Source organism: Helianthus annuus, chromosome 1 (genome assembly GCF_002127325.2).
Source record: "Helianthus annuus cultivar XRQ/B chromosome 1, HanXRQr2.0-SUNRISE, whole genome shotgun sequence".
NCBI lineage: Eukaryota > Viridiplantae > Streptophyta > Magnoliopsida > Asterales > Asteraceae > Helianthus > Helianthus annuus.
Window position 1 is genome coordinate 74,423,332 of NC_035433.2, and position 17,041 is coordinate 74,440,372.

General features: G+C 37.2%; 1 protein-coding gene and 1 long non-coding RNA gene across 2 annotated transcripts; both read left to right on the forward strand.

The window, feature by feature from the left end:
• The first annotated feature begins 5,426 nt into the window (after positions 1-5,426).
• LOC118481947 (photosystem II CP47 reaction center protein-like) lies at positions 5,427-7,508 on the forward strand. Its single transcript, XM_035977306.1, has one exon. The coding sequence runs from the start codon at positions 5,928-5,930 to the stop codon at positions 7,452-7,454; it is 1,527 nt and encodes a 508-aa protein (XP_035833199.1). The 5' UTR covers positions 5,427-5,927; the 3' UTR covers positions 7,455-7,508.
• A 7,544-nt stretch (positions 7,509-15,052) lies between these two features.
• Positions 15,053-16,829, forward strand: LOC118481952. Its single transcript, XR_004866405.1, has 3 exons — positions 15,053-15,587; positions 16,259-16,336; positions 16,773-16,829. It is a non-coding gene; the product is annotated as an uncharacterized LOC118481952 (long non-coding RNA).
• The last annotated feature ends 212 nt before the right edge of the window (positions 16,830-17,041 follow it).

The window sequence follows — 17,041 nt, forward strand, 5'->3', positions numbered from 1 at the left end:
AACAAATTACTATAATTCATCCCCGACGACGGATTAGTCGACATTTTTCACAAATTTTACGAACAGAAGCTCTTATTTTCATATTTGCCACTCCTTACTTTAATTTTGAATCCTTTTCTTGGAAGAAAATAAGTTTATTGTAATTTTCGATTTTAAATCGTATTCCTGCGAAAGAAAAAGAAATAGTGAAGTTGAAAAAAACCTAATCTTTCGAATCTTTGTTGCGGAGTCGATAAATTATACGACCTCTGGTTGAATCATAACGACTTACTTCAATTTTGACTCTATCTCCTGGCAATATTCGTATAAAACTACGTCGGATCTTTCCCGAAACATAACCTAGAATCATATCTTCATTATCTAAACGAACCCGGAACATGCCATTGGGAAGCGATTCAGTAATTAAACCTTCATGAATCCATTTTTGTTCTTTCATTCCAAGTCAAACCTCCTTGAAGTATCAACTAGTGGAGGAAGAACCCCATTAGACAACCCACTCCTTCTCTTTTCTTTTTCACAAAAAAGAAGTTTCCTATTCAATTCGGATATTAGAAAAATTACCATATATAACACAAAATTTCTCCGCCTATTCTTTCTAGTCGAGTCTCCCGGTCTGTCATTATACCCCGAGTGGTAGAAAGAATTACAACTCCCATCCCGCCTAAAATTCTAGGAATTCTTTGATAGTTGGAATAGATTCGTAGACCCGGCCGACTGATCCGGCGTTTTTTCCCGGATGCATTGACATTCCCCTTTTTCTAGTTATTGACGCGGGAAGGAATAAAGAAGATTAGAGATACAATTAAATACTAGCCCCCTCTTTTCTCTTTTTTACCTTTTTTAGAATAAGGGAGGAAAGAGAAAGAATAAAAGTGCATTCAACAACTGTGAGACTCGGGGTCGGTTTGGAATTAAATTCATATGAAATTTCTATGAAAGTCGAATACAAACAGTGGTTCTAGGGAAAGAGTATTATACAAGATACTTATATGAAATTGTATTTGGTATTTGAAAGGTTAGAAATCTTTTTTATCTTATTTCCTATATTGATTGTAGTGAAGTCTTGCATAAGAGGATAGCAAGTTACAAATTCTATTTTGTTTTTTCCTTCCTTTCTTCTTTTTCGTTTCGGATTGAAAGAGGAAGAGTTGAGTAAATGAAAAATCCAAAGGAGGTTCATGGCCAAGGGTAAAGATGTGCGAATATCGGTTCTTTTGGAATGTACCGCTTGTGTTCGAAACGGTGTTAATAAGGAATCAACGGGCAGTTCCAGATATATTACTCAAAAGAACCGGCACAATACGCCTAATCGATTGGAGTTACTAAAATTCTGTCCATATTGTTACAAACATACGATTCACGGGGAGATAAAGAAATAAATTGAAGCGAGCACTTGCGCCCTTATCTTACAAGGAAAGGGAAAAATGACATTATATATATATATATATATATATATATATAACATATTTAAATTTAACATAGTTAAAGATAATTATAAACAAACCAAATCCTATTTATTTATTATAATTAAAGATCCGGCTGAAATAGGATTTTAGGGATAAGAAATAAACTAACCAAACCATGGATAAATCCAAGCGAACTTTTCTTAAATCCAAGCGATCTTTTCGTAAGCGTTTGCCCCGATCCAGTCGGGGGATCGAATTGGTTATAAAAACATGAGTTTAATTAGTCGATTTATTAGTGAACAGGGAAAAATATTATCTAGACGAGTAAATAGATTGACCTTGAAACAACAACGATTAATTACTATTGCTATAAAACAAGCTCGTATTTTATCTTTGTTACCTTTTCTTAATAATGAGAAACAATTTGAAAGAACCGAGTCGACCACTAGAACTCCTAGTCTTAGAGCGAGAAAAAGATAGGTTTACTCTTTATTCACTTGAATTCAAATCCCCATCCGAACTCAAACGCGGATTTCTATTTTGTTGGAAAAATCCAAGAATCCGGATTGAATTCTTGTGTCGTAAGAAAAAAAAGAATAATCTGGGAAGAAGAAATTTTTTAGTGAACGTGTAGATTCATATTTATTTTGACTACTTTATTTTGACTACTTTCTCATATTTATCATATTCTATTCATTTTTATTCGACCTTCCCGGAGTTCATTCTCCGGGCAACTCCGTTTCGGTGGATTCCTTCCAACTTACTTCTTTTATGATCTCATTGGAAATCATATAAAGACAATTCCTATTTGATATAGCTATTTGTGCAAGTATTTTACGATTAAGAAGCAATTGTCTCTTGTACAGATCATTTATGAATCTACTATAACTATGGCATGCCCCCCTTTCGCGAATTGCTGCATTTATTCGAGTGATCCACAAACGACGAAAATTGATTTTTTGCCTATCCCTACCCCGATGAGCCGAAACCAAAGCTCTTATTTTTTGTTGAGTAATAGTTCGAGTAAGTCTTGAATGAGCCCCCCCCCCCCCGAAAGCTTGATGCAAATAAACGAATTTTTGTTCTACGTCTCCGAGCGATATATCCCCGTCTAATTCTGGTCATTGAATAAATGAAACTTTAACGAATAACTAATCGATTTCCTTTCTTTCAGTTATTCTTTTGCCCCTTTCCTAGTATATGAATAACAAAACGGATTTTTCCAATGTATAAACTAATAATTCCAATGGCTTCGGCTACTATAACCTTCCCAACCACAATTTTTCTTTTTATCGAGGCATTTCACCTCGAAATACGAACTTGTACTATACTAGGTATTAAAAAAGAAAAGTAATGATAAAGAAATAGTGGATTCCATCGTTTCTATGGTTACTTCTTAAAGGGTGAGGTCTTCTCTATACACCGGAGCCTTTACTTCATTTAATCAATGTTATTGCTAACTTGTATAGTTCACATTCTTCGGCTCTACCCATGAATTATCCAGTAATAGGTCTTTCACAACGAGCTCTACCTATACAGTAACGGTATTTAATTATGAAGATTGGCTGGGTAGCTAACCCTGTTAGTCCGTTCTTGCAAGAGGGGTTTATTTTAACTAAGATTTCCTCCGGTTAATGGATAACCATTTGCTACCAATGGAGAATTGCTTCTCATCTTGAATTGAGGTGAGTGGATTTACACCAACAGAAACCATAAATTTCATACACAATAAAAGGGATATCATGGATTTTTAGATAGGAAATGTAGTTCGTTTTTCCGGTTTATCCTATTTGATCATTGATATTCGAACATTTTTCTCTTTCCTTTGTTCTAGTTCATGATCTGCACGAGTCGCACATACACCCTAGTACATGTTCCTCGACGCTGAGGGCATCCCCGAAGCGCGGGGGATTTTGTGACATTTCTAATTGGCTGTCTTGTATTTCTAATAAGTTGTTTAATCGTTGGCATGTTGAATCCTATACATAATGGGCTGGTTTAGATCGATCCTAACCGGATGATTATGAATTACTTTTATTCAATAGAATATAGAATAATAAAAAAAGTCATAGAATATTAATATTAAACTCGGCAGGGTGAATTTCAGAATTGACGTGAAATCTAGGCTATTGTCATTCAACCGCTACAAGATCAACAATTCCATAAGCTTGGGCCTCTGTTGCTGACATAAAAACATCTCTTTCCATGTCTTCGGATACATACGGGTTTGCCCGTTCTTTGTACATAAACCCTTGTCAGGGTTTCACGTAGTTTCAGCAGTTCTCCCACTTCCAGGATGAATTCTCTCGTTGCTACTTCAGAAAAAGAACCAGCAGGTTGATGGATCATTACCCTGATAATATAAGATAATAAAAGGATTCTCTATTTTTCATGATATGAGGGGAAGATACAAAGAAAGATAAAAGAATAACAAGAAAAAAAGATAGAATCGAACAACCGTACGGGCATTATGCATTGCATACGGCTCTACAATAAAATTGACCCTTACCTTCCATAAAATAAAGAAAAAATAGGATCGATCAGACCCCGATCGGTAAATGATCAACTTACCACCCTTCCTTTCAGAGGAATTCAAAAATACTATAATGGCTCCGTTGCTTTATATATTGATTATATTTTTTTGTCTGTTATTTGTCTGTCATTCAGCATTCCCAAAGTGGCTTTTTTATTTGATCAAATAAAGAAAAAAGATTTTTTTTTGCTCTATAAATTTTGTTAAGAGACCTCTGGTGTGAAAAAGTTTGTGACGCTGAACTGGACTTCCAAGAACAAATTAGGAAATACCTTTTTATCATGTTACTCTCTCGATACATAATCTAATGTTTTGAAAACAAAATTTCTTATATCAAATTCAAAGTGCCATGCTATTATTACTTAATATTCATATTTCATATGGCGAAGGCATAGTCTTCTTTTTTCTTCAAATAAAAGCCCCATTGGCGCCAAGTGTGAGGGAATGGTAGACGTTTGGTAATTTCTCCTCCGACCAGGATAAAACATCCCATTGGAGCGGCTGATCCCATGCATATTGTATGTACATCTGGTTGCACAAATTGTATAGTATCATAAAGAGCCACTCCCGATATTACCCATCTGCCAGGAGAGTTTATAAACAAATACAGATCTTGGGTATCATCCTCGATACTGAGATATATCATAAGACCAATCAGTTGATTTGAGATCTCACTATCAACCTCTTGCCCTAAAAAAAGTAATCTTTCTCGATAAAGTCGGTTGATTAGAGTCAAATTGTATCCCTACGGAACCGTACAGGCGCCTTTTGACGCATACGGTTCAAAAAAAAAGAATCAATGTGTAGATTCCAATACTTTTTTTTTCATAGCAAGTTCCTTCTAACTTATAATAATAGGATTTTCTTTGATTTTTCACTAAATACGAGTTTGTCTTCCTTTTCTTTTTTGTCTTCCTTTCCTTATAACGTATAATAATAAAAAAAAAGTATTCATTAAACTTATCCAATTTACTTCTCATTGATGGATTGTTTCATCGAGATCCAATCCAAATCACGATGTCATTTTCTTGTTCTTAAATGGGCCTCTTTAATCTTTTTAGGTTTATGCTCTACTCTGGGTAAAGATCCGCCCGATTTTGATTTGCACATATAGTACAAATGCTCCCATTACCACTTCTTTTTGTTATCCATTCAGAGAGTTTGAAAAAACTTCTACTTACAAAAAAAGATTTCTTTAAAAATAGGAATCCTTTATGATATAAAATAGATATATTACCACTTGGTTTTTTTTAACGGAGTCTGGATACTTCAATGTAGCAGTCCAACTAAGCCAACCATAAATTCTTCTAATTGATAATAGTAATTCGAATCCCCCCCAAAAATGGTTCAATTAATCTTTCGTGGGCGAAACAGAGGATATCTCGATTGGGGAGAAAACGGGGAAATCCCATATGACCCAATATAATATATCTGACAAGTCGCACTATATGTCAACCCAAGATGCATCTTCCTCTCCAGGACTTCGAAGAGGTACTTTTGGAACACCAATAGGCATTAAATGAAATAAAAAAGAACTAAGTACTATATTTTACTTTGATGTGGAAACGTAACAAAGCCTTTCTTTTTATTTATAATATTGTACTTTATCTTTATAATATTGTACTTTATCCTAATCAGATTTTATTCATAAATTCTGAAAAATTTATAAAGAAAATAAGAAAAAAAAAGGGAAAATGATTACGACTAGTGTCCTCTAATGATGAACAAGTATGGGCAAATTCGCTCATAGAAAATCGCATTAACTTCCCCATTGCGTATTGGTACTTATCGAGTATAGAATAAATCTGCTTCTCTTTGTTCCTACGAACAAAATTGTTCCATTATTACCAACAGAATAGAACAAATATGAACCCTTACGTTGAAATAATCCACTAAATAGGGGGGGTCCATAACATAGTCATAGTATAGTCTTTTACAATGCAATAAAGTTACGTAGTGTCTTTTTTCTTTCATAAAGGGGTATTTCCATGGGTTTGCCTTGGTATCGTGTTCATACCGTTGTATTGAATGATCCCGGACGGTTGCTTTCTGTTCATATAATGCATACAGCTTTGGTTGCTGGCTGGGCCGGTTCGATGGCCCTGTATGAATTAGCAGTTGTTGATCCTTCTGACCCTGTTCTTGATCCAATGTGGAGACATGGTATGTTCGTTATACCCTTCATGACTCATTTAGGAATAACAAATTCCTGGGGCGGTTTGAGTATCACGGGGGGGACTATAACGAATCCGGGTATTTGGAGTTACGAAGGTGTGGCTGGAACGCATATTGTGTTTTCTGGGTTGTGCTTTTTGGCAGCTATCTGGCATTGGGTATATTGGGATCTAGAAATATTTTGTGATGAACGTACAGGAAAACCCTCTTTGGATTTGCCCAAGATCTTTGGAATACATTTATTTCTTGTAGGTCTGGCTTGCTTTGGTTTTGGTGCATTTCATGTAACAGGCTTGTATGGTCCTGGCATATGGGTGTCCGATCCTTATGGGCTAACAGGGAAAGTACAATCTGTAAATCCATCGTGGGGTGTAGAGGGTTTTGATCCTTTTGTTCCGGGAGGAATAGCCTCTCATCATATTGCGGCAGGGACTTTGGGCATATTAGCAGGTCTATTCCATCTTAGCGTCCGCCTGCCCCAACGTCTATACAAAGGATTGCGTATGGGTAATATTGAAACTGTCCTTTCCAGTAGTATCGCTGCTGTCTTTTTTGCAGCTTTTGTTGTTGCCGGAACTATGTGGTATGGTTCAGCAACTACCCCCATCGAATTATTTGGGCCTACTCGTTATCAATGGGATCAGGGATACTTCCAACAAGAAATATATAGAAGAGTTAGTGCTGGGTTAGCCGAAAATCAAAGTTTATCAGAAGTTTGGTCTAAAATTCCTGAAAAATTAGCCTTTTATGATTACATCGGAAATAATCCGGCAAAAGGGGGATTATTCAGGGCGGGCTCAATGGATAACGGGGATAGAATAGCGGTTGGTTGGTTAGGACATCCTATCTTTAGAGATAAAGAAGGCTGTGAACTTTTTGTACGCCGTATGCCTACCTTTTTTGAAACATTTCCGGTCGTTTTGGTAGACGGAGACGGAACTGTTAGAGCCGATGTTCCTTTTCGAAGGGCGGAATCTAAGTATAGTGTCGAACAAGTAGGTGTAACTGTTGAGTTCTATGGTGGTGAACTCAATGGAGTCAGTTATAGTGATCCTGTTGCTGTCAAAAAATATGCTAGACGCGCTCAATTGGGGGAAATTTTTGAATTAGATCGTGCTACTTTGAAATCTGATGGTGTTTTTCGTAGCAGTCCAAGGGGTTGGTTTACTTTTGGACATGCTTCATTTGCTTTGCTCTTCTTCTTCGGACACATTTGGCATGGTTCTCGAACCTTGTTTAGAGATGTTTTCGCTGGTATTGACCCAGATTTGGATGCTCAAGTAGAATTTGGAGCATTCCAAAAACTTGGAGATCCAACTACAAGAAGACAAGCAATCTGATACAACATTTCTTTGGTCTCTTTCGAATCTATTTTCTTTTTATGATTTGATTTTGATATAGGTGTCACACCCTGTCTTTTGCGGAAGCGTGATTATGGGGTGACTTACTTGTTATCATTGCATTCAACCATATCAAACAATCTATATGATAATACCAAAGATTTGTCATCCATAAAATGAGTTTAAAACATAACAACATTGTCTAAAACGTAGGCTTCAAAATTTAAGTTTTACAAACCAGATGAATTGTGTAAAAGTTTGCTAAGGACTCGTCAAAGATAATAGTTGTAATCCAAGTTTGGAAGACGTGTCTCGTCCAGGATTAAGACACACTGGCCAAACCCAAAAACCATGGATGACTTCTTTATACTTAACATAACTTGAAATTCCAACGCCCGCCAGATCCATAATTAATTTCCTGAAATACATGTAGTTTGGAAAACATCAACAAAAGTTGAGCGAGTTCATGTGTATGTGTGTCTGTATAAATTGTGAAATATGTCTGTATAAATGTATGTCCTTGGTATGTAGCAATAAGGAAAAACAGATCAATTAATGTGTAGCTAATACATTAATAAGTGATATGGCCTAGGAAGCACTCAAACCTGTAACGCGTACTTCATACCGGTCCTTCCGGCGGAACGACATAGTCACCACATGCAGCCACACGCTGGCCCATGTGTGGGGCTCGCAACACCCAATAGATCTATCACTCGTGCCTCTCGGTCCTTATACAAGGATTAATGGTCTTACGATAATAGCCTATCCATTCACGTGATCTAACAGTAAATTCCTTAGCTAATCATACCATGTATAAAAGTGTCTGTAATTGTCTGTAAAAATTGTAACATGTATTTCACCCCCGAAGTATAAAACTGAAAACAGTTAAGAGAAAAAGGGGGACATGAACTCACAGTATTGCGTCTTCGGTACTCGTAACCCAAATCTCCTCAGCAAACACGACTACCTAGAATGGTCTAACGTCTATTAGACGAACGGGCCGTGCCTTGGCTTAGAGTTTAGTGTTTTGAGTTACGTTACTTTGGTATTATGTTGTTAAAATAATATAATTATTTTAACTTTATTAGAAAAATAGTTAGACAACTATTTCGTATTTATTATCTCGAATACTTTACTAAGTGTTTGGATTCTCGGAAAATTCCGGCAGAGTCTCCTCTGTAAATAGAGGTGTCCATGCTTAAATAGCATATCATTTTCTTATATATATATATCCAATAGTTCATTTTCAATAATCAAACCGACATATCGACAAACAAAACATTACTTACTTTATTTCAGCTTTATTACTCAAAACCGGACTGTTTTCGAGGATTTTTATAAAATAGTTAACCTTTTCTAAAAATTACCAAATTTTTACAGAATGTCACATATGTTCCAAAGTTTATTGTGTAAAAATATCAAAGTCCAATTCGTTACCCATATTTTATAGAAAATCATTTTCTCGACTGCAATCAGATTTGTTACCTTCTGATCGCAGTTTACGGAAATATTCACTAAAAATCAACCGTAAGTCCGTTTGACGAAATTCTAGTTGGAGGGTCGTCCTGACAACGGTGTCCATCTACTGTAAAAATTCCGTGAGTCGGTTTCACTCAGGTTTCAGGTTATGACTTCGAAAACAACACACTTTTTCTGCAGTAAAAATGCAGCTTGAGCTGCTGTCCAAAAATAGTCTTTTAAAAATAGTAAACAGTCTCGAAAAATTATGATTCCAGTGCCATTTGTTTAGTTATTCCAAAATGCTCATTTTAGGCTTCAGAAAATCCGTTTTTCAATTTAAAATGATCCCGTTACAGCCTGTTAAAGTTGGCTGAAAATCCAACTCAGCAAGCTGTTTATATTGCAGAGGTGACTAAAAGTGCATAAACGAAGATCCTAACCATGGTTTATTGATGAACAAATGTTAAAACTTCAATCATGCTTTAACCAACCCTAAACCATCCTGATTTCAACTTCTCACAAGCTTTTTATACATGGTTTTTAGGCAGAATTTTAAGTTCACATTTTAGTGTTTTAACCTCTGTGTGTGATGAACATTCAACAAATCGTAACAAGAATCAAGGTGAAACAAGAGTGTGAAGAGACTTACTACTAGCACAAGGCTAGGGTAGAAATCTTAGAATGAGATGATGGTGGAATGTTGGTGACAAAACTTGAATCAAACTTCCTTGAACACCTTCAATATAGCACCTCTATGGATGAATCCTAAATCTTTGAATAAGAGCTTTTAGTGAAAGAAATGGAGATGGTGAAGGAAGGTGATGGTGAATTCGGTTATGTAGAGGGGGGGGGGGTGCTTGTGCCGAAAATAAGGAGGGAGGAGAGAGAGGTTGAGTGTTAGTTTGATAGTAATGATGGTAAGTCTTGGAAACATGCACTACTAGTTCATAGGGTAATCATACCCCATAATTTTGGCCAATAGAACCAAGATCCTCTTTTCACACAATCTCAACAAATATATTTAAATGATTATGGCAGAAAATCGGTTGGGGGGGGGGGGTAAAGTGTAAGTTTTTGGTAACTATTAGGTAATAAGTTAGAAGGTTAAGGGTATTTCCAAGTATAGTGGGTGTATGCCTTGTTTTCATGGTGTATAGGGATTTTTGTGATCACAATTAATTAGGAATGATAAAATAATATTTCTAATAATATTTTGGTGTCCCGGGTAATGTCTGGTTGTTCGGTTTCGTATCGTTCCGTTAAAGCGTTTAATTGTCCCGAATAGCGTCTTTTGTGCATCTTTTTGTAACGAAATTAATTCCAACACTTAGGAAAGTGTCCAGGACCATTTAGTCAATACTCTGTATAATATGAGTGTGTTAAAAGCTGATTTGTTACTAAAATGCGGAATTCTGTAATTAAATTGCGTTTTAGGCTCTTTCCGGCACTCAAACTATCACCTAGTGACATAGTCTTATGGTCCTCACTTCCCTACACTCCACACTGGTGTAGTGTTTTATCCCTGGCCCATACTGGCCTAAAAATAGTATCTGTCTAAGTGCTGGCATTGTCAGCATGTGTCTGAGATATCCGCTCACTGTGCTAACTGTGCTTTGTGCATCAGGTCTGTCACTAAGAGTCTGTATGAAATAAATGGAGCGACTGTATGTAAAGTGATGCACATGTATGTATGTAACATAAATCAGTAAGTAGTTTAAAGTGTCAGTTGTTATCAAGCACAGTCATTAAGCACGTAATTAAAATTAATTAATTGTACAGTACCTAAAATTTTGAGGGTTGTCACATTCTCCCCCCGTTAATAAAATTTCGTCCTCGAAATTTGTACTACCTTAATTCCTTAGGGTTTTGTTATGCATGTATGTATATGAATAGTACCGAGGTAGATAATCATCAGACCGAATCAAACCTTATTCACATCAAGTGAGTCCAATAATATATATAACAACACGAGTCTAATGGTCAAAAGGTATGTGCTTTTAGCATTTAATGTCAAAGGCATAAGTCGTATTGACGTGTAGTCTAGTGTAATCCAGTTACAGGGGTTCCACAAAAGAGGAGTTTTGTCCAATAGGATTCTCAAACAATCGGTCACGATATGCAAACGAGTTTTCACAAACCATAGCCTCCGTTATATGAACTCAAAATCAACAACTTGGAGATGAAAATGACTCGTCAACTTTCGAATAAGTAAATGGTAAGGATTTGTGAGTTGACATTCTCGAATTGTGAAAATACACCGAACGAAATGCAAGCGAATCTGGTGTATCATTGTCTTGATTCGTAGTTGCATCAGGAATTTTTAAATGACTTAGTTCAAACAAAAGTATAAGTAGTTTTGCGTGAAACGACTGACTATGATTAGCACAAGCTACAAGTTTGTAATGACGCCACAAGGTGTCGCAATGACGTAATTCAATAATAGTGGTGACTGAACAAGTTCACTGTGTTTTAAATCAAATGAAAGTGAACCGAAACAATGAAGATTTGATTTACCCAATGTTGCAAAGTTTTTAGTTGAATTCGGAACATCAAAGAGCCACTGTTTCCGATCGAAGGTGGGAAGCAATAAGTACCGCAAGGTATACGATAGACAATGAAAGAATCGTTAGGAGGTACATTGTGTTTATGAAATGAATCCATGTACCATTGCCTTAACACACAACTGTGTTGAGACTGCTTTAATTGTGATAAACGAGACGGATTTAGAGCAAATAAATAATTTAAATCCGTATATGAAGTGAGTAATCCAATTAGCACAAGCTTCAATTTTGTGAAAATATCACCTCAAGGTGTCGAAGTGAATCAAACGATTTAGTGGAGTCATAGACCGACCGAATCTACTACGACTCGTAATGAAAGAACTTTTGCAAGAATATTTAAATATGATGCTCCCAATACATCATATTGCGTCTCAAATCAAACGTGTGAAATGGATAAGTTCAAACAATTGAACTTAGTTTCAGCGTAACCCGACAATAAACGTATGTATCAACAAGGGAATCCCAACATGGTTACAAAAATAAGCCATGAATGTATCTTGAAACAAAAGAAGTTTTCGAGAAGGTGTGTTGACCTGATAGCAAAGAGTCAACCGTTACAATAATGTAGGCCATTCGAATCACAAACCAGTAGTTAGATTTAGCAACATAATATTCGAATTTCAATGAAGCGCTCGAAATGAAACCGCACGCGTAGCAAAAGGTGCATGCGTAATATGTGAGTTTTCAAGTAATGACACAATGAGTATGAGGTAATGACCAAATATCGAAGCAAATGTGTGTTCGCTCTCAGCGAAGAAAATCAAAGCGATACAACTACTTTAAGGGGAGTAGAGATGCAAACATCTACTCAGCTAGAAGCAAAAGTGAAGATTTAAACGAAAGAATTTCAAGTACTTTCTGTTCTGTTAACTGAAATGGCATATATGTCAGGTTAGTGGTGTTCGATTGAGTTAATAGATATGGTGTCTAAGTAACAACCTTTACACGTTTGGACCTGGGTTCCCAAGGGTCCTAATCATATGTTTTCTAGATCCTCAAGGTTTCATATTCTGTGTAACTCGGTTTTGTGCATTGTGTAGGAAACACCATCTTGTGTGCGTCTAAAGACAAGTTATCGTCCCACGATTTCCTCGGTATACTTTCTTCCTGAATTCATCGCTAACGACACTCGATCGTCAATCAGACATGTAATAGTAGTTGGATCCTCACAGTTAGTTAAATACATAATTCGTTAATCCTTAGCGAGAGTCACCGACTCTCGTGGGTTAGCTCGTTTGGCTCCTAGTAATTGATGCTCATTTGAAAGTCACATCCTTCTTCTTGATGAGCAGAGCTGGGGTTACCCAAAATGGGAAACTTGGTCTGTTATCTTCCTTCTCTATCAGCTACTGAAGCTACACTGTCGATCCTTGCATGTCTGAAGGTGTAAATTGCCAAGGTGTATTGGCTGCAAGCGCGGCACCTGGAAATCAAATCGATGCAAAATTCGACTTGTCACTGAGTAGATAATTCTGGCAAGTTTTCGGGGATGGCTTCAGGATATTCTTTTATCACAGGGACATCTTCGAGTTTTGGTTCTTCGGCTCCCTTGTCCCCGACATGAGCCATAAAACAACCCATCCTTTTCGCAACATTCTTTGTGCCTTCAAGCGATTTGTAATTTGCAGAGGCATATCCTGCTTCATGAGTCAAGATCACTTCTTCGTTCGCCATCATGGTGCGGATACCAATCTCCTATTGATCATTTGTCAACCAATCCCTCCAACTACCTTGTTGAAGTCTCCCAATTCATTGGCAGTAGATCAAGTGTAATCTTACGCTTCCCAGGCTCTATCTTGCTGATTCCAGTTACTGTGTTGGCTTCCACTAGCTTCCCCCTAAGCTAGTTCTAATGGGTACTGGAATATCTACTTACTCTCTGCTTAAACCAATTATACTCTCGAACTCTAGAGGTGCGAATCGTAGAATTTGCAACAGTATTTGGCAATACAGATGCATAACATTGAGTAGTATGGGACGTACCGATATCCATGCTTGGATTCCTGGCGTGCTTCTCTGGCTCCGGTGTTAGACATCTTTCCCATGATTTTTCTTAATCTCCCTTGGGCAATCTTTCCTAAAGTGCCTCATATCCCCGCAGGTATAACATCCCTTATCTTTCCCCTTTCCTTTCTTTCCACGCTTCGTCTCACTCCAACACGTTTCCCTGTTGTGTCCCACTTTGCCACAGCTGCCACACCTCCCATTTTTACATCGCCCGGTATGATGACGTCGGCACCTGTCGCATTTAGGTAGTTTACCCATGTACTCTTTTCTCTTTTTGACCTTGTTGTTGCTATTCGTCTGAGTACTCTGCTTGAAGTTTGCGAACTTCCTCTTGTTGTCTCCAGATGACTCTACATGAGTCTCCTTCTTCTCCTCAGAGGTTGAAAATTTGTTCATCCTGATTGCCTCTTCAGTCAAGGCCACACTTAGATTAATGGCTTCAGCGATCGTTGCAGGCTTTGATGTCGTCACCATGCTCATGATTTGGGGTTTCAATCCCCAAATGAAACGATCAATCTTCTTAAACTCTGGGTCTACCATGTAAGGAACGATACGCGACAGAACTTGGAACTTCTCCACATACTCAGCTATTTTTGGACCTTCCATCTTCAAGTTCCAGAACTCAGTTTCCACCTTCTGGCTTTCTGTTCTCGAACAGTACTTTTTATGCATTAGCTCTTTCAGCTCGTCCCATGATAAAGCATACGCAGTAGTCTCGCCCACCGTCTGAACCTGGAGTTTCCACCATGACAGAGCCCCATCTTGGAACAGTCCGGAAATGTACGTGACCTGGTGCTCTGGGGCGCATTTGCTCGCATGCAAAACAGTGTCCGTTTTCTCAACCCAGCGCACGAAAGCTACAGCACCCCCAGTGCCGTCGAAATGTAGGGGCTGGCAGCCTAAGAACTGCTTGTAGGTACAGCCGTTGGCTGGATTATTTCCCGAGGTACCTCCGCTGCGTTTAGAGCGAAGGGCCTCGCACTGTGCGATGATCTGTATGAGGCGTTCTTGAAATTCCGCCTCTGTAGTCGGCATAGGGTTGTTGGTATCGGTGTTCCCTGGAGCCGACATCTTCCTAGAAGTGTAACATCCGCCAAAATGAATTCCCGAAATCCAACCCGTTTTGAAATTCGAATCCTAACCTTTGACCAACGGAAATTTCCACGTATTAAATAATGATGGAATCAAATTATTTATTTAAATATCTATTTATCCATTTATTATTAAATTATTTTAAGGGTTTTAAGCAATAATATTTGTTTATAAAAACTAAGTCTTTGAAGCTATTCAAAATAAACAAGATTTAGAAACTTGTTAAAAGTTTTAAAAATATAAAAGTTTCCTTACTAAAGGGACTATTTATGCATATATTAGATTTGCAACAAACAAGAGTTGGTTGTGCTTTTATTAGCAATTAAAAACAACTGGGAATCCCTATGCATTTTATTAGAAGTTATTGCCCACACAACCACTCCGCCACAGTCTTTATGTCGTTCAAATCATGATACCTTTTAAAGTTGGCTTAAAACGATAAGTTTATTTTTTTTTTCATTTCCCTTTCAACTTGCCGCCAATACAGATCAGTGACAACCCCAACATTTCTTTGACACACATACTTATATTTTGAAGCTTATAACCAAGATAGTGAAAACCACCCTCTCTGTTCTTATATGTGCGACACCAAGGGACCATCAACTTGGTTGCCATCTCTTTCTACTCCAAAAAATAAGGGGTTAGCAAACCACCGGGGTTGGAGGTCTCGCCAGAAAATATCACGTGTTCTCGACCACGGTGATGATCGGAAAACCCGTACAAAACCTCAATGCCCTTTTATGTTTCAATAACAAGCCGCTGGGGAAACCAAAACATACCGGAGTTTCGTGGGAAGAACTAGCCGAGGTCCACCCGCGTCGTTTTCAAATTATAGCACACCGAGCACGCCGTCGGAAAATAACCGAAGCCACCGGAGCCGCACGGGATCGACTGCAACTCGTTCCTTCCTCGTTTTCGTTCACCGAGAACATCGCCAAAGTTCGAAACTCGCTGGAGGTCGGAGTTCCGCTGGAGCCGTACGGAGATCAACATGAGCCCTTTCTATGTTTCGGTATAACCCTTTGACTCGATCATTTTATTTCTTATATTTCTATACAAATGGAACAACAAACTAACTATTTCTAAGTTGTGATTTTGTTTTTGGGAAGGTTTTGTGTTGTTCAATGGGTTAAATGGGAAAGATAACCATGATGTTCATGTCCCATGCTTCTTTTCTTTCTCCTCGCTGATGTAGTTAGGTTATATTCTTTTTTTTTTTTTTTTAAATAAAATCAATCAGCAAGATGTACAAATAACACCCTTTTAATACATAAATTTATTTCACTAAATTATTAAGTCACTAAAAACATGTGAGGTCAGGGGTTCGAACCCTGCCTCCCATAATTTTCTTTCGCTTTCGATTTTCACACATCAGTCCCATGCGCCAATGAGTCAGCATTAAATGGGTTGTAGTTCAGAAGTGGGAGCGTCTCAGTTAAAGCATGTAAACTTGGTTTTAATTACTTAAAAATATGTTTCTTTCATCTAAAATTTAGTTATTCTAGTCTTGTAGCACAAATCTTTAAATACATTATATGAATCATACATTAACAGATAACATAATGTATAAAAAAAATAATAATAAATGTACCTTATAAGTAATTTGTGGAAACAATAAATATTAGGAACGTTTATCTAACCTGTAAATATTAACGAATCGTATGTGATATTTTAATTATTTAGGATAACCATTACGTTCGTTCCCTTGGATTCACGATCCTTACTCGTGCGTTGTTTCAAGAATTCTCACACGCAACCAACGTGAGTATACTCGTACTTTTCCCCTTTTTACTTTTACTACTTTTGGGGTGTAACATGTTTACCTATTGAAACTTACACATGAACTTTTGTCTAAACACATGAACATTCCTATAACATGCTTGTATATGTGATGACTTGATACTTTAAATTTGGGTGATTCTTATGTGTTGAACTTATCATTAACTTCGTACGAGCCAAACCTTGACATATGTAGCGCTATAGGATTAACGACCCGCCTCTACTGAAACTTTGGTTATGTCATGAGCAAGTTGCGTTTTCTTGGTTTGATATGTTATACACATGCCATATTTAATGTTTATCTTGAATCGCATGCTTGCTATGAGGAATTGTTCACACTTTTATCTTATGCTATGTATGTACCAAACTTGTATACTCGCCTTTGCTTTTGCATTGAATTATTTTAAACATGTTACAGGTTGATGAGGACGATGCTAAGAAAAGAAATAGCGTTGATGCCTAGATACACATATAGACGTTAGGGTTTAATATGTTGTATCAAATTTTGTTATGTTATCATGTTGTTTCGTTAAACTTGTTGTATTTGAATTTCTTGTAATGTTGACTATTTGAAGTTATGAAATGAAATGAAATTTGGATTTTCTAAATATTGTCACAAATAGCGTTATGATGTCTCTAGCAATCTTCACACTTCGTCTCATCCCGATGTTTCCGCCATTGGTTGGG